The sequence below is a fragment of the Rhineura floridana genome, chromosome 9, assembly GCF_030035675.1.
Source record: "Rhineura floridana isolate rRhiFlo1 chromosome 9, rRhiFlo1.hap2, whole genome shotgun sequence".
Taxonomy (NCBI): Eukaryota; Metazoa; Chordata; class Lepidosauria; order Squamata; family Rhineuridae; genus Rhineura; species Rhineura floridana.
Window position 1 is genome coordinate 78,928,171 of NC_084488.1, and position 16,817 is coordinate 78,944,987.

At 43.1% G+C, this 16,817-nt stretch overlaps 1 protein-coding gene across 1 annotated transcript in view; it reads right to left on the bottom strand.

Moving 5' to 3' along the window:
- HSPA4L (heat shock protein family A (Hsp70) member 4 like) overlaps positions 1 to 16,817 on the bottom strand; it is a 48,993-nt gene that overhangs the window by 7,303 nt on the left and 24,873 nt on the right. The window contains exons 9-15 of the mRNA XM_061585078.1: positions 9,466 to 9,617; positions 8,456 to 8,562; positions 6,850 to 6,983; positions 5,038 to 5,237; positions 2,403 to 2,504; positions 1,740 to 1,877; positions 1,318 to 1,443 (exon numbers count right to left, since the gene is read on the bottom strand). Of these exons, the coding sequence (XP_061441062.1) occupies positions 1,318 to 1,443; positions 1,740 to 1,877; positions 2,403 to 2,504; positions 5,038 to 5,237; positions 6,850 to 6,983; positions 8,456 to 8,562; positions 9,466 to 9,617 (959 nt within the window). The remainder of the gene's footprint in view (positions 1 to 1,317; positions 1,444 to 1,739; positions 1,878 to 2,402; positions 2,505 to 5,037; positions 5,238 to 6,849; positions 6,984 to 8,455; positions 8,563 to 9,465; positions 9,618 to 16,817) is intronic.

A 16,817-nucleotide genomic window follows, 5' to 3' on the forward strand; every position in this document is an offset into this window, starting at 1 on the left:
TTTATGTGACCCAGCCAAAGCCCGAAGGACAGGGCAAGATCAAGATAAGTAAATTAAGCCCAACAGTTAATTAGTCAAGCCAATGTAGGAAAGGCTGTAATTCCATTTAAGCTTCTCTCTCAGAAATATCTTGCTAATTCAGTTTAGCACTGCTGTACAGTTAAAATTTAGTATGCTTAAATCTATATGCATGCAAGAGGACACATACCAGTGTTCTTTCCATGCCAATATGCACACTGAGTGATTTGTGACAAATGTAGCAATATGAAATGCAGAATTCAGTGAAAAGCAAAAAAAAAAAAAGATTCTGATGCTGTAGTTGATTAGGAACTATTTTAAATGGACAGGATTGAAAGTTTAAAACACACTTCTATATGTAAGAGGTTTTTTGGTGGTTCTGGTGTGTTCTTGTAAAAGAACTGGAAGAAAATTAAAGAAAAGCTTTCCTTCTAAACATGAAAATTAGTATACTGATTCTACATCACCTTATATTTTTGAGTAATATGCAAATATATTTATGTTTAATCCATACATCAAATTGTATTTCTTTTAATAAGTCAACTAAGGAGTCTTTCATTTGATAATCCAAGATTCAACCATAATCTTTTTCAAGTTCTAGATTTATTCTGATTTTAATAAAACAAACTCTAGAATATTGGATATAGGTTTTCAACAAGGTCGTGTAAAGGCTATTTCAACAACGCCATTTAAAGGTAAAAATGAATTTAAAAGACGGTCAAATTCTTCCATTCTTATGCTTCCTTCTCTCATACCTCCTTGCCATTGCAGTGGTTATGATTCTAGGAGACTATAAAATAAAATTATATGTTAATAAATAGTGCTTTTTTTCCTGGAAAATTATGAAACAGAAAATTTTCTGATACCCTAAATTGATTGAGAGTCGGTTTAGCAGGTTTGTTTAAATTGGGTTTAATAAACAAAACTATCAAGTATGCCATATTTACTTTAGAATATGCTGTAAAATATTTCAAGTTTTTCCAATAGCCAAAAGTACTTGATCTGAACTATTTGACTTTTTCCCCTGAAGTGCATTTAGTGTGACATACGTTATATTCAAATTCAAAGTTTTATTTGAAAATGTTTATTGGAAAACTTGTAAATATTTTATGACATGACAACTTAATAGTATATTCTTCTCTATATGCAATGCTCCAGTGCTGTCAAACCTAAAGTAGTAGTAGCAGCTAAGGTTAAAGAGTCACTGTGCTTTTCCTACTCCAGCAGTCTCCTGTTTTGTTTCAATACTACTGCCAATTAAACTTGTTTCTCATGTTATAAATTCAGAATGGTTCTTACATCTTCAGTGATGAATTTTTCATAGACACCACATAGCTTGTCCCTTAGATCATACACATATTCTTCAACAGCATTTTTGGCATCATTTTTCTCCTTCTCCAGCTTGTCTTGCATCATCATCTTCCCCTGTAAGAATATAAGTCAGTTTACGGTGCAACCATGTTTTTTCCCCCAAATATGATTTTGGGAATCTTTCACCACAAACTCTTCAGGCTGTGGAATTAGTTGACCTGAATCAACAACAGTCATGTGCTCTAAACTTGGCAAACAAACTTATAACGATTAAAAATGTAATAATATATTATTTCACTTGTGTGTAGTAGATTTATTATTCGAACTGTTTCTTGTAATTCTTTTTATTTAATCTAGAATTGAGACAACTACGTCATACACACGGAATCAGAATAATTCTGTATCCTTACCTCATTTTCAATGTAGCAGTTAATAAGGTCCTGTCCCACCTGCCTGTATAGATTAACCTGGATAGGTAGATCAATACTCTTGATCTTTGCTTTAGTTTTGCCAGATTGAGCTGTATCAAGCTTGTCTCCTGAAGCAGTCTGCAGAATTGCACATTGAAATATCTGTCAACACTTGAGCACTTGACATGCAGAACACTTGAGCCCAGTGTACATAAGCATGTTATATGAAGAATGTTCTGATGCAATACAATTTTAAGATAAGAGACTCATAAAAGGATAACATTATAGTTTAGTGTTTGCAGATGCTACAAGTTTTTTTATATGACACAAGGAGGCTAGTTCAAGCATTACTTGAAAAGAAAAAGCTCTCAGCAGTGCTTTAGATTAAGAGCCAAAGAAGAGCTAGTGCATAATTTTCTATAGGGGCTGTATAAGGCAAATAAATTTCCTATGTCACAGGATGAACATGAAGCCTATTAACTCTTGAATGTTCATTCAGTGCCAGGATATTAAAACTCATGCCTATATATTTAAGTTATGGCAGACTGATCACAGAACAGCATAATGGTATTTTTCCAACACTTTTTAGCTGTATCAGAAGACAAGCTGATTCTATTCTAAGATCTGAGGTCCTCAAGCCAGTTTTTGTTATTTCATACTGACCTTTCCTTCACAGCCTATATGATCAACGTCCTCATCTGTTTGATTCTGCTGCTCATTTTGGTTCTTATGATTGCCATCATCTTGATCAACTTGCATTTTAGCCTATAAAAAGAAAAAAAAAACCTCCACATTAAACTTTAGAGGAAAGTTTCTCATTCTACTTTAGTAGCTTTCCACAATCAAACAATATGAAATCCTACAAAATAAAAGCACTTTTATCTAAATAGTGTTTTGGTACTTGAGGCACATGATTTTTTCTCTTTCAGAAAACTTAACTGATACTCTTGTAATTAAGATTTCTCAAGCTTTGTTCCCTTCAACATAGAACACATTCACACCATACACTTATTCCACTTTAAACAATCATGGCTTCCCCCAAAGAATACTTGGAAGTGGAGTTTGTGAAGGATGCTGAGAGTTGCTAGGACACCCTATTCCTCCCATACTGCTACAATTCCCAGATGTCTCTGGGAAGAGGGACTGAATGTTAAACCACCCTGGAAATTGTAGCTCTGTGAGAAGAGGAGTCTCCTAACAGCTCTCAGCACCCTTCACAAAATATCCTTCCCAGAATTTTTTTTGGGAGGGGGAAGCCATAGCTGTTTAAAGTAGAATAGAATAAATGTATAGTATGCAAGTGACCATGGTAAAGACAAGGAAAACGCATTCCAGATAATGAAATCCCAAATGGTGGCAATTCTGTACTCTTTGAAATACTGGAAAAATATAATGCAGAAAGACAAGAGGATGGAGCTGACTAATCCCCAGATGAAGAAAAAATTCTCAAAACTCTGGGCCCTGAACCTTTTTATATCATATTAGATTCTGGATGCTGCCTAGTGAGGCTTAACAGAACAGTAGGGCTACCACTACATCTTCAGGCCTGCCGACCATGCTGGAGGTGTGCGTGGGGAGCAGTTAGATTGCTGTGCCAGCCTGGAGGTGGTGCAGCAATCAGGTGTGGATTGAGCCTGATGCAGCCAATGGATCCCAGGCGCCTCAGCCCATTCCAGTGTTGGGGCTTTCTGCTGGCTTTTGCCTCACCATTTGGCACCTTGGCATTTGGCACAGAGTAAAGGGAGGATGGATTGTTCTGCCAATTATATGTATCTTGTAACTACAATGTTAATGACAGTTTAGAAGGAATCCAATCTCTTCAACATAAGATGTTGAAATTATAGCAGAGGTGCCTTTGCAATCCAGGAAAACCACAATGCAACTAAAGGTTTCCTCTAGCATATGTAAACAAAGAGTTGGGTGGCAAAATATGAGGACTGAAACTCAACTGTAGTGGTAAGCAGAACACAGATGGTAGAAAGAACCCACAGTATAGGCACACAGGCCATTGACCTAATACTGCAAGTATTCACAAAGGGACACTGAATCAGGAAAGCTCAGGGACAACATAGCATTCACCCTGCATACGCAATTCCAGTAATTAGAAAGTTAGCCAAATAGTTTTGCATTGTTTTACTAGCTTGAGTGTCCATACTGGAGTGCTTCATTTAATACTTAGTTTTGAGCATTCAGCCAACCACTAGATGAGAAGCAATTCTTACTAAAAACATACAATATAAAATTATCTCATAGAATATTCAGATGTAAATATTACAATATGAATATCAAGACTAGCAATATTTCACTTCTGAAATGTATAGGTATTGCCAAATTCCTAACATCTTCCCTTTTCTGAAAATATTTTTCATTTATCTCGCTTCCTCAGAAAAGGAAAAAACTGAGGAAAAGGTATCCTTGTTCTCTTAAAGCAGACTGAATGCTATATGTATAACAAACCTCGTCCTCGGAGTCAAGGGATTCATCCTCAATTATGAAAGGTAACTGCTAACAAGCATCATAGTAAAAACAGAAGATAAGGTTACTTTTTTACTGACCAAAGTATTTTTCTCCTCAGTATTTTTATCCACGGCATCTTAAATTAAAAAATCAAGTTTTGCAGATATTCAAGATACTTGCAAGTCTCAAAGACACAGTGAGAGAGAGAGAGCACCAACTGCTCACGTCCATTAAGAATTTGCTTTGATAGATTGTTTAGAAACTTATGAAAATTTAAACATGCATATATTAAAAGGCATTGCAAAGATTTATAAATGGAAATCTATTTTGGGAAACGGAAATTTAAACCAAATTGAATACTAATGTGCAGAGCCTGGTTTTTTAAAATTAGGTCATTCCTGCTTCATTGGAGACTTTTTTTTTGTAAGACTATCAAAGTAACATGAAAATAGAGCCATTGGAAGCAGCTTCTATTAGTGCAGGTGAACAGCCTACAATTACAACACACAGATTTATGAAGAAGCATGAAGACAAAAGAAAGAATCAAGAGAAATCAGAAATTGAATTAACAGTGGATAGGGAAAAAATCAAGGGAAGATTAAAACTGTGAAATATCAGTAAAACCTAAGGAAGTTCAGCTGCTAAACCAAGCAGAATTTTCAGTAAATCATACAAAAACTGTGCTTTTCAAGTTCTTTACCCAGTATGATTCCTGAAATAGTATTCAATATTTTAATAAGATGTTACCTTTCACCACTCACAGGTAACTATTTAAAATTAAAGTTGCAGGAAAAAACTAAGTTGTACTTGCAATTCAAGATGAGCTTATAGTTTTACATACCGGTTCATCTTTGCTTTGATTCTTACAAGACAATTCTGTGTCCATAGGCATATCACTGGCATCACTATCTGTACTTTGCTTCTCTATTACAGATGCATTAGCCACGCTGAAGATTCCATGGACATTAACACGTACTTTAACCTTCACTTTTGAATTGTCACCATCGTGTTGAGGTCCAACATTCTGAATAACAAAATGACCTGAACAATACAAAACAGCCATCTGTAGACTTGGTATCCGTGTTAAGCTAAAGTTCATTTACAGTTACCTTGTGGCTATATTTATAAATGTATGTTTTAAAATTAAGAGCCAGCAATTAGCAACTCCTAGATTAAATCTTGATCAGAAGGATGTTTTATGATTGCTGCCTCTGCTGGTGATGACCAGAGGCACTCATCCTGGAAAAACTATTGAAACAAAGCTACAGCAGGAAGGAAGGTGGCACAGCAGCCAGACTCGACTCACCAGCAATGCATACTGCAAAGTAACATATTCTATTTAACAGGTACATTTCAATAAACACAAATACAATAAACACAAATACAAAGAAAGTTCCTAAGGTTCCAAATGCTGCTTTGCACAGGCATATAAGACTGCACAAAGGACACGAAGAACTATCTGTTGCTGTGCCCTGTCACAGATGAGCCAGCCAGCACATACTCCTTACAGCAATTGACTTTCCGAACACTTCTGCAACTACACGGTAGAAAAGAAAATCTACAATTTAAAATACTATCAAGGTAAGACTATGACTGTTGAATCTAAAAGCAATGGACATGTGTAGACAAGAAACATTGTTTCTGCCCCCAATTGTAGCTCCATCCCAGACTGGGATAACCAAGGATTACTAGGTTAGATTACTAGGGAGATATTCCAGGGAAGCAGAACAGCCATAAAAATAGGAAGAAGTACAAACGGCCCAGAAGCAAACTGGTATCGCTACCAGCAAAATGAGGAGCAAGGAGGATAACAGCTGCGGAGCATGATGATCATTAGAGGCTGCCACTCCACTGCCTTAGTTAGCAAAGTCAGAACAAATTAATATTGAATGGAAGCAGTCAAGAGCAACCAAACCACCCTTCAAGTGGCTTCCCCTGAGAAAGACGAAAACAGTACTACTCAAGAACTAACACTCTGTAGGAGTGGCTGAGATGAGAGTTCTTTGGAGTGTTAACTCTTTCCTGTCTCAAGCAACAGGACAGGAAGACAATACCCACTTGGGGATGTTCTAGTGCCCACAGGGGAACTACTACATTCATGTATTCTCCCTCTGTTCACTTTAAACTCAAAGCCATTACTTTCCAGTTAAGTATTGCTAGAATTTTATATTGCAATTGATTTAATTATTTGTTGAAACACTGCTGAGGCTGGAATCCAAAGAGCTACTTTGAATACGCTCGAATTGTTTACGAATGGCAGAAACTACTTGTCATATCAAACTGGTTTTGAAAATTTCTCCAAGTTTCCAAAGATCCTTGCCGTGCAAGCTTGTTGAGATGCTGTTCAAGAAACCACAGTCCAAAGCTCCCCTGGGAATGAGGAATTTGTTACATAGTTCTTTAAATATATAGGTTTGGATTCAAAAGGAGAAAAATGTGGTCTTAATTAAATCAAGTAGAAAAGCTTGATATTAAATGTATTCAAGGAGAAAGCATAAATGAAAGCACTGTACACAAGGAGTAGATTCGAAGATTTTCTGAGATATGCTATTTCATGATTTTGTTATATTAGTATTAAGTTTTTGAAACAATGGTTCCTTTTCAAAGTTAGAACGTACTGTATGTCATACTCAAAAATCAAGGAAACTTTTACCTATTCTTGTATCGGAATAAGGAATGTCATGTGGATGGGTGTAAAATGCTTCCAGCTCAAAAGGTTCCTTCTTGTGGAAAGTAATAACTTTTGAGAAAGGAGCAGCATGATTTTTGCTGAAGACTTCACATTCACTATAGAAAATAAAAGGGTCACCAATTAAGACACAAAGGGACTGGCAATGAAATCACAATATGAGAAGTACAAGAAATGAACTCAAATATATCCTATGAATATAAAAGAATTCTAATTATTTGAGTCCTGACTATTATTTGAGGCTAAATCCTAACTTTGACAACATAGTACCTTTGCACTACAAATATTCACACCTGTGTTGGGCACAAACTAGTTGCAAACAAATTAGTTACCAAAATGACAGGATCACATAAATGACTAACTCCCCTGAAGAGGACAAGCCAGGAAAAGCTCATCTCAGCCCAAGTAGACCAGGGCTCCTGGAAGTCGGTGGGACAGCTAAGGTGAGACAGCTATTTAGGAAGCAAACTCCTAAGTGTTTGGTCTCCATCTTCTGTAGAAGATATGGTAGAAGAACTTGTTTGACTCTTCAGTATCTGGAAGTTATTTACCCAGAATTTCTTGTCAGGCTGGACCAATATTCCAAATCATTATCTGCATCAACCACTATGGACCAGTAACATTACAAAAAAAGAAAGCTGCAACTTTTAACAGCCTCCAAATGAGAAGGGCAAAGTAATATCCCTATGTTTCCTACTTCCTAAAATGTCTGCTATGGGGCAGGCATTTTTATTTGCGTGTGTTGACTCAATCTTTTAGAAGCAGTAATTCAACTGTATCTTCTCCCTAGTTCTCCCATATCCTGAGAGCTGTGGGGAGAAAAAGGAGATGGTAAGCGACACCTTGGCAGCTGCTTCAAATTGGTTGTCATGATTAACTGTACCTTCGAAGTGCAGGACCTCATCTGAGATCTCATATTGGGTTTTGGAGTGCTTCTGAAATTCAACACAAGGTCAGGGATAAGTCCCCATTCTCCTCCTGGGATTGGAACTGAGAAGAACAAGCTTGGGGTGCTCTTCTCTCAGTTATGCTGAGCTTCAGGGGTGCTCCAAGTCCTCTGATACCTAGCCTGACTGCACTGCACTGTACTCCTCTTTCCCACTTGTGAGCACAGGCACATAAGAATGACAATGGGGGATAGTGCTTGTCTATTTCATGATGGGAGTTTCGGAGGTGTTCACAGCAGGAGAAGGTAGATGAATGCTCATCAAGGTGAGCATGGCATACAAATCTGTGGGACCTGCTCTTGCCCTAGTTTCCTTTCCTAGGAAGTTATAAAGAACCCTAATTATTTGGATGACAGAGAGATTACATTAATATTTTCCAGCATGTGCTAACTACCCATCTTACTATGAAAGGACACAAGACTATGTCATCAAACGAAGCAAGAAAAAACTCTTTGTGTCAGCTTCTGTGTTAAAATGATAGTGTGACTCAGCTTTGCTTACATCCAATTCAGATACCTAGAAATGCAGCTGTACCACAAATGGCAAATAGAACTTATCTATTTACTGATATAGAAGCATACTTTCTCCTTGGCACTATTATATTCCTATTGCAAAATTCTTACCCTGTTCCCTCCTCGTAAGACGACTGCCACCTCAGAGTAATTGAGTACGGAACAACATCTGTGATAGAAAACTCACGGACTTTAAATGCTGGAGAAAGAATTGCACACTAGAAAAGAGATCAAATATCACTTATTACATAAGTGTTGGTATTAACCTATAAAGCCTTATACGGCGCAGGACCACGATACTTGTTGGAAACGATACGAACTGGCCCGTACACAACGTTCTACTACGAAGGCCCTCCTCCGGGTTCTGACTCATAGAGAGGCCCGGAGGGTGGTGACAAGATCTAGGGCCTTCTCAGTAGTGGCCCCCGAACTGTGGAACAGTCTCCCCGAGGAGGTGCGCTTGGCGCCGACGTTGTTTTCTTTTCGGCGCCAAGTTAAAACCTTCCTCTTCTCTGAAGCATTTTAATTTAAGTTAATTTAATTTGTAAAATTTTGTTGTAATTGATTTTTGACTGTTTTTATATGTTTTGCTGTATCATATTGTGTGATTTTATTTTATTCTTTGTGTTCACCGCCCAGAGAGCTATTGCTAGTCAGGCGCTATAAAAAAGCCTAATAAATAAATAAATAATACATGATTGCCTTATGTCTGGTTGATCTTACCATCAACCACCTACATTTTAATTTCACTTTTTAATGATGCTGATGAAGATGTATTGGTTTGTTACACTAGCCACCAGCATCAAAAGGATGTGCAATGTACAATAATAGAAGGAAGAACGGTAACTCCCTTGCCCCAACAAAAGACAGGCAAAATACAGGACATAGATTTCAAAAAGAACAGTTATTCCCAAAATGAAAATGGTTACAAAGAATATTTTGAAAAACAATTAAAAGATGTAATGATATAAATATCTTGCAAAAGCTAAGTAATTTGTACATTTTCACCATGAAGACCTGCACCAAACGTCACTGTAATTATAACATGCCTCTTTTGCTCAAATTACCAATCCCAGAAATATTAAGTAATAATGCTAACATACATTCGTAAGTAAACTTACCTGTAATGCACAGCCCCTTGCAACAGCTTCATCTGCATTAAGTGTGGTACTTATATCTTTACAGAAGAATTTACAAATCTGCTCCTTCACTGCTGAAATCCGAGTTGCTCCACCTACTATTTCTATACTGTATATATCTTCACGCTGTAGTTCTAAAAGACACATAAGCAGACAATTTGCTTCCACAGAGGATACTGCAGTTTGTGATACTGGAAGTCAGTATCTGGAGAAAAACACTTAGGAAGGAGACCCATGTGTCCCTTTTGTTGTTAAAACCGGGACACCAGACCCCTACTTTATACATGAGTGGGGCAAATCTATATTTAAACACTAAGATCTGTCACTTTTTCATGTAGTTTGGCCCTATGATTAAGCTAAAAACTAGAAATGGAGTGGATGAGTTCCTGAACAGCAGTACCCCACGCTGCAACATTTTTCTGCAGGCCCCATTTCTTTTGCTGTATTTTGTTAGTTATTAGTGCACTTGGAACATTTGGAAGAAATTTGCAGACGAGGTCACCCCTTGAGAATCTTGCCAAGTTTCAGAAAGATAGCTACAGTAGCTTTTCCACAAGAGAAACAGTTACAGTATTAAGGTGGGTGAAAAAGGAAACACTAGATCTTTCCTAGTGTTTTGTGAGCAATTGGTCTTAAAACTGCAGGCATAAGAGAGGTACCCTGGGTAAAACTGCAGATAAATTGGTTCAGGGGCTTTTGTGTCAGTCATCCTTTTTATTGGGGTGGGTGGTGAGTGTGGTGGGTGGGAAGAAACTATGAGGGATTCACTTTCCAGATAAAATCATTCCTTCCAATTACAAGCCTGAACTGTCAGTCAGTAGAGGGATCTCCCTTCACCCTCTCTCCACTGGTGTTTGCTCACTTTCCCCATCACTCCACATAGGGATGCTGACATAAAAACATATGAAGAGCCTGCTGGATCAGGCCAATGGCCCATCTAGTGTGGCATCCTATTCTCATAGTGCCTATCCAGATGCCTACGGGAAGTGTGCAAGCAGAACCTAAGTTCAACAGCACTCTCCCCTACTGTGGTTTCCAGTAACTGATATTCAGAAGCTTCAGGGGCCCCAATTCAACTTGTGCTGCCTTGTACAAATCCTGCTTCACCTGTGACAAGCCAAAAATCCTTCCAAATTATTCCATATTTGCCTGGGGTTTATCCAAATCAGATGCACACCCATAATAGTTACGCCCTATAGGTGAGAAAGGAAATACAGCACAGAAGCTTTATAAACAATCAAAAACAATTCTCATTAGGTACTAGCTTACATCCATATGGTGGTTTAGGATGCCAGTCTAAAGAGGATTCATCAAAAGCATTTGCTGAGCCTTATGGCTATTTAGGGACTGGGCAAGCAGTATTTTTTTCCATGTTGCACTTATGGAATATAATCATAAATTAATTTAAAGTTGTGTGTTGTGCAGGTGTGTGGTAGAAGACATCTGAAGATGCCATGCCCTGCCCCCCCCCAAAAATAGCTGTGCCCTCCAACCAGGGAGATTCATTCAGGTTGGTTTTGTTTTTCTGCTAGTACACGGAAAGTTGGACTTACTGTGAAGCGTCCTTCTGGTCAGCAGGGAGTGGAGCATACAGGAATGGGTTAACTCCTCCTGTAGGCAGAGTCAAACTATAAGAAAGTGTTAAGATGGTGGCCAGTTGGAAGGTAAGGGAACCACCCTTTAACTGCCAGTCATGATAAAGCTGACCCGGCGAGGCCGGCCACCTCGAAAAAAACTAGCACAACAAGCGCACCGTGGACAGTAAAAGAATACGGAACAATAGTAGACAGTGCAGGAGGTTGTCATAGGAGGCCCTTCCCACACTATCCGGGTTTCCACACAAACGTGATTTGCCTATGGACCTAGAAGAGGAGATCCTTCCCACCCCTTGGGCCTAGCCACCCCACCCCTGCAGGGTGGGATTGTATGCTCCACTCCGCGCTGACCAGAAGGAGACTTCATGGTAAGTCCAACTTTCGTTTTCGGTCAGCAGGGTCGTGGAGCATACAGGAATGGGATGTACTGAAGCAGTGAACCCCACATCCCTAGGGAGGGATGCAGGGCTAGGCCACTACCCTCTGAAGAACTCTCCTGCCGAAGGCTGCGTCGGCAGATACAAACTTGTCCACCTTGTAGTATCTAATGAAGGTGAATGGCTGTGTCCAAGTAGCTGCCTTACAGATCTCCCCCAGTGGTGCCTTCCTGTGGAGCGCAGCCGTGGCCGCTGCCCTTTGACTGGGTAAGCAGTAATGCCACTTGGCGGAGATCTGTCAGCAGCCTCATATGCCATAGACACACACTCCCTGACCCATCTGCTGATGGTGGAGCATGACACTTTATGTCCCTCTGCTCCCTTTTTGAAGGAAACTAAGAGGGACTCCTTGTTACGGAAAGACTCAGTCCTGTCTAGATAGATCCTGAGTATCCGCTTGGCATCCAGTTTGTGCCATTCCTTTTCTCTAGGATGTGTAGGGTGTGGACATTAATCAGGCAAGGAAATTTCCTGCGCCCTGTGGAACACTAAATTCACCTTGGGCAGAAAAGCGGGATCAGGTCAAAGCACCACTTCTGTCTGCGTGAAATGTGCAAAGCTCCTCTTGGGAGGAGAGTGCTCCGATCTCTCCCACCCTCTGAACGGACGTCACCGCCACCAAAAACACTGTCTTCAGAGTGAGCAACTTAATAGACAATGTGCAAGCTGGCTCAAAAGGCAGAGAAAAGAGGGCTCTAAGAACCAAGGGAAGATCCCAAGAGGAGAATCTATGCAGAGTGGGGGGAGAAACAATGGGCGCCCCCTCAGAAAATGTTTAACCCTGGGGAGGGATGCCAAAGAGCAGCCTCCTGGCAGGGAAAACACAGTACTCAGAGCCACTGCCTGTTGCTTGAATGTGCAATGGGCCAACCCTTGATCTAGACCATCCTGCAGGAAATCCAGGATGATCCTAAAATGGCACTCACTTACGCCTGCGACACCGATTGAAAGCCCTCCACGTGGTCTCGTAAATTCTCTGAGTGGAGGCCCTGTATGAGCCCAATATAGTGCCTATGACTCTATCTGAGAACCTATCTCCTTCCAATGATTACCACTCGATCTCCACGCATGAAGCTGTAGCCAATCTGGATCTGGGTGGAGCAAGGGTCCCTGGGAGAGAAGGTCTTGTCTCCGAGGGAGCCTCCAGGGGGGTTCCAAGCTGAGGTCCACCAGATCGGAGAACCATGGATGCCTGGGCCACTGGGGAGCTATAACCACTGCCTGCGCTTGAAGAGCCCTGAGCCTGTGCAAAGAACCTGGTCAGGAGAGGTAGAGGGGGAAACGCATACAGAAGACCCCGGGGCCAGGGCACCGAGAAGGCATCTGCGTCCTGAGCCTCGGGCTCCCAGTAACGCGACATGAAGCTGTTGACCTACGCGTTCCTCTCGGATGCAAAGATAAATATGCATAGAGTCCCCCATCTCTGCACCAACTGATGAAACACCTCCCTGTGGAAAGTCCATTCGCCCTGCTGCACCAGCTTTCTGCTGAGCCAATCTGCCTGGGTGTTCAGTATCCCCTTCAGATGAACTGCCTCAATGGATATCAGGTGCTGCTCTGCCCACCTGAAAAGGAGACTGGTTTCCTTCTGCAGGGAACTCGACCATGTTCCCCCCCGACGGTTCAAATGAGCCATCGTGGAGACGTTGCTGGTCCGTATCAGCGCATGGGCTTGTGCCAGGATGGGTAGGAAGTGCTGTAGAGCCAGTCTGACCACCCGGAGCTCCAGCCAGTTGATTGAGTGCGTCCGTTCCTGTGCCTGCCACGTTCCCTGTGCAAACTGATTCAGGCAGGTAGCCCCCCATCCCGGGAGGCTGGTGTTTGTGGTAACAACAAATACTGAAGGAATCCTGAGGGACGGACCCTTCCAAAGATTGGGCAGATGGCACCACCAGCGCAGAGAGTCCCTCACCTCTTTGCTGACAAAAACTAAGCCCTTCTGCTGACAAAAACTAAGCAATTTTGTCCTGGAAAGGCAGTAGGAACCACTGTAACGCTCTGGAGTGAAATCTCACCCAGGGTACAGAGTTGATCGCTGCTACCATTGAGTCCTGGAGCTTGGCTAGGTTGTTCAGCCGAACCTGCCTGCTGTTGAGACAGGTGAGTAATTGACACTGGAGCTTGGATATCCTGTCCTCTGACAGGAACAACTTGGCCTGCTCCGTACCTATCACCACCCCAAGTTGTTGAAGGTGCTGCATCAGCAACAGATGACTCTTGGACGTGTTGATAATGAAGCTGTGAGCTTCCAGACAGCAGATAGTACTCTCCACGCTCCGTCTTGCCCTCTGAAGAGAAGGGGCCCGAATAAGGCTGTCTAGGTAGGGCTACACATGTATCCCAATTGTGTAGATGCCCCACCACTGCTGCCAGTTTTGTAAAAACTCTGGGAAGAGAGGAGAGACTGAACAGCAGAGCTCTGTATTGGAATTGTTGCCCTCCGTGTGCAAATTGCAGGTACCAGCAATGCTGCGGCAGAATCGAAACGTGCAGATATGCCTCCATAAAATCTATAGAGGCAAGGAAGTCTCCGGGCTGAATTGCCTCTGCAATCGACCGGAGCATCTCCATTTTGAATTTCCTGGGACAGATAAACCGGTTCAGAAATTTCAAGTCCAAAATGGTGCACAGGTCACCATTGCTTTTGGGCACCGTAAAAAAGACAGAGAAGACCCCTGACCCATGATGTAGTGTTGGCACATTTTCTATAGTGCTTATGTCGATGAGATAGCGTCCCCTGCCTTTTTTCGGGGTAGTGCCATGGGAGCCATTCTCCACTTGTCTGCGGGTATGGTTAAGAATTCCAGGGAATACGCCTTCATCACTGTATCCAATACCCACTTGTTGGTAGTGGATGCTGCCCATGTGTCCACAAAAAACTGCAGCTTGCCCCCAACTGGGTACTCTGTGGCATCATGATTCAGCCGGCTTGGAGTTAGGCTTGGGATGACGTTGTCTACCAAATCTACCTCCCATTGAGGAGGTACTTGGGAAGGGGCCTCCTTGGACAACTCCAACTGCAGGCATGCCATAGCTTTGGTAATCAGCACTGAATAAGTATCGGGCAAATAAAGCCTCTTGTGCACTGAGGGCTGAAGCGGAAGATCATCCCGATAATTCTCCCTCCTCCCTCTCCGAGTCTTCTGAACCTGAATCCAAAGGCCCAGCAACCTCTAAGGAGTCTGGGCTAAGGCCCTCCCTTCTGTAGGAGCTCCTGGTCCCAGAATGGCCCTTGCCATGCCTTCCAGACCTGTGGTGACCCTTGCGCTTGGTCCTGCTGTGCACCGCAACCGGACTAGAGCCAGAAGAAGAAGAGAATGACCATGAAGTGGAACAGAAGGGAGACAGAGAGCGCACTCGGCCATGTCTGGGCCACTTCTTCCTGTGAGTGAGCTAGGCGCTTAGCCAGCGATGCTCCCGCTTCCTTCATCATGGCCTTACCAATCCACTTCATCATGGAGGACGACCTTTCCTCAAACTCCTGATGACGCCTGGTCCTCTTGTGGTGAACGCCTCCTCCGTGGTGTGTGGACGCCAACTGAGATGGAGTCCCCCCCGCTGAAAGGGAAGACAACAGGGCCCCTACCGCTGAGGCCAAGGTACCAAGAGGAGTATCATGCTGGAGCTCCCCCTCACTTAGAGACAAGACATCCTCCTCCAAGGAAGACTGATGTTCCGTTGGCTCAACCATTGAAGCCCTTTTTGGGGGGGGTCGGGACTACGAGCGCCCCCCTCAAAGCCCCTTAGGCACTAAGGTGGTTGGGGAAAACAGGGCAGCGCTGGTAGCAGCTGTTGTTTGTGTGCTGTCTCCTTTCCCGCTAGAAAGAGAAAAAAAGACAGGAAAACAGAGTAACGCTCCCCCATGATCTACCTCCTGTCCCACGGGTCATTCAGGGAGCCTCCAGGTGCGGGGTCAATTCCCTCTGTGAAGCCCAGTACCCTATAGCACTGCGGCTCGCGGCTGAGAGCTGCTGCCGGGACAGATGGGGGCCTGGGACGCTTCCTGGCTACCTCTCCTTACAGGCACGGGTGTGGTTGAGTGCTGCTGCCGGGACGGAGGGGGACCTGGGATGCTTCCTGGCTAACCCCCCTTTACAGGCACTGGCGCGGTTGAGTGCTGCCGCCAGGATGGAGGGGGGCCGAGACGCTTCCTGGCTACCCCCCCTTCCAGCGATGAAAAACCACAGGCGGTGGGAAGGAGAAGAGGCTTGGCAGGAAAAGCACTCCCCGCCGCCCTGAGGCAATGGAGGGGCCTCAGACGGCTCTTGGCTACCTCCCGCCCTCCGATGGAAAAAAGAGTAGGGCTGGCGCGAAGCCACTCACATCCACCCTGAGGCTACCTCCTACCCCGATCCAGGGAAGAAGACAAAGGCTGGCAGGACGGAACTCACTGCCGCCCTGAGGCAACGGAGGGGCCTGGGATGCCTCCCAGCTACCTCCCGCCTCCGCTGTCGTCCGCCACCCCTGGGTAGCAACGGAGGGGCCAGGGACAAGTCCCAGCTACCTCCCCCCCCAGAGGAATGTCGATCTCCGCAGGGCAGTGGAGAGGCCTGGGAGGATTCCCAGCTACTGCCCCGCTCAATGTATTCAAGAGGAAAATCCTTTCTCCTCCCCACCGTCTGAACCAATCACTGACAGGCAGGGTGAGGAACAGAGGTCCTGAGGAAAAAATCCCTAAAAAACACTTTTCCACCCCCCCGTATCCCTAAAGAGATACAGGAGTATGCAGATGACTCTGTTAACTTGCTGGAGGCAGAGTCAAGACTGGCAGTTAGAGGGTGGTTCCCTCCCCTTCCGGCTGGCCACTGTCTAACATTTTGTTATAGTTTGACTCTGCCTACAGGAGAAGTTAACCCATTCCTGTATGCTCCACGACCCCGGTGACCGAGAATTTTAGGGATGCACGGTTATTTCAAGTATTCATGCGGATTGTAAGATGGACAAGTTGGACAAGAAAGAAAATGTTGCAGCATAGAGTGCTTCAGCTCATGTTATAGCCAGCCATGCCATATCCGTAACACTTTATTTCATCCCCCCTCTCCCTACAGGTTTTCTGCTCCTTCACCCCCTCCAGCATTCCATGGCCACTGAGAACTAGGCTATTCTAGGATTCCCCCACTCCCCATGTCCAGGACTTTTAATACTTCTGCAAAACCTGCTGATAACCTCTCCTCTTGTGCATGAATACTGCTGTTTTGGCTACTTAAACATCAACATATAGAAAATGAATTTGTTCATCAGAATACAGGATAGCAATATAAGAACCTTACACCGGCCTATACTGGGAAAATATTTACTCTCT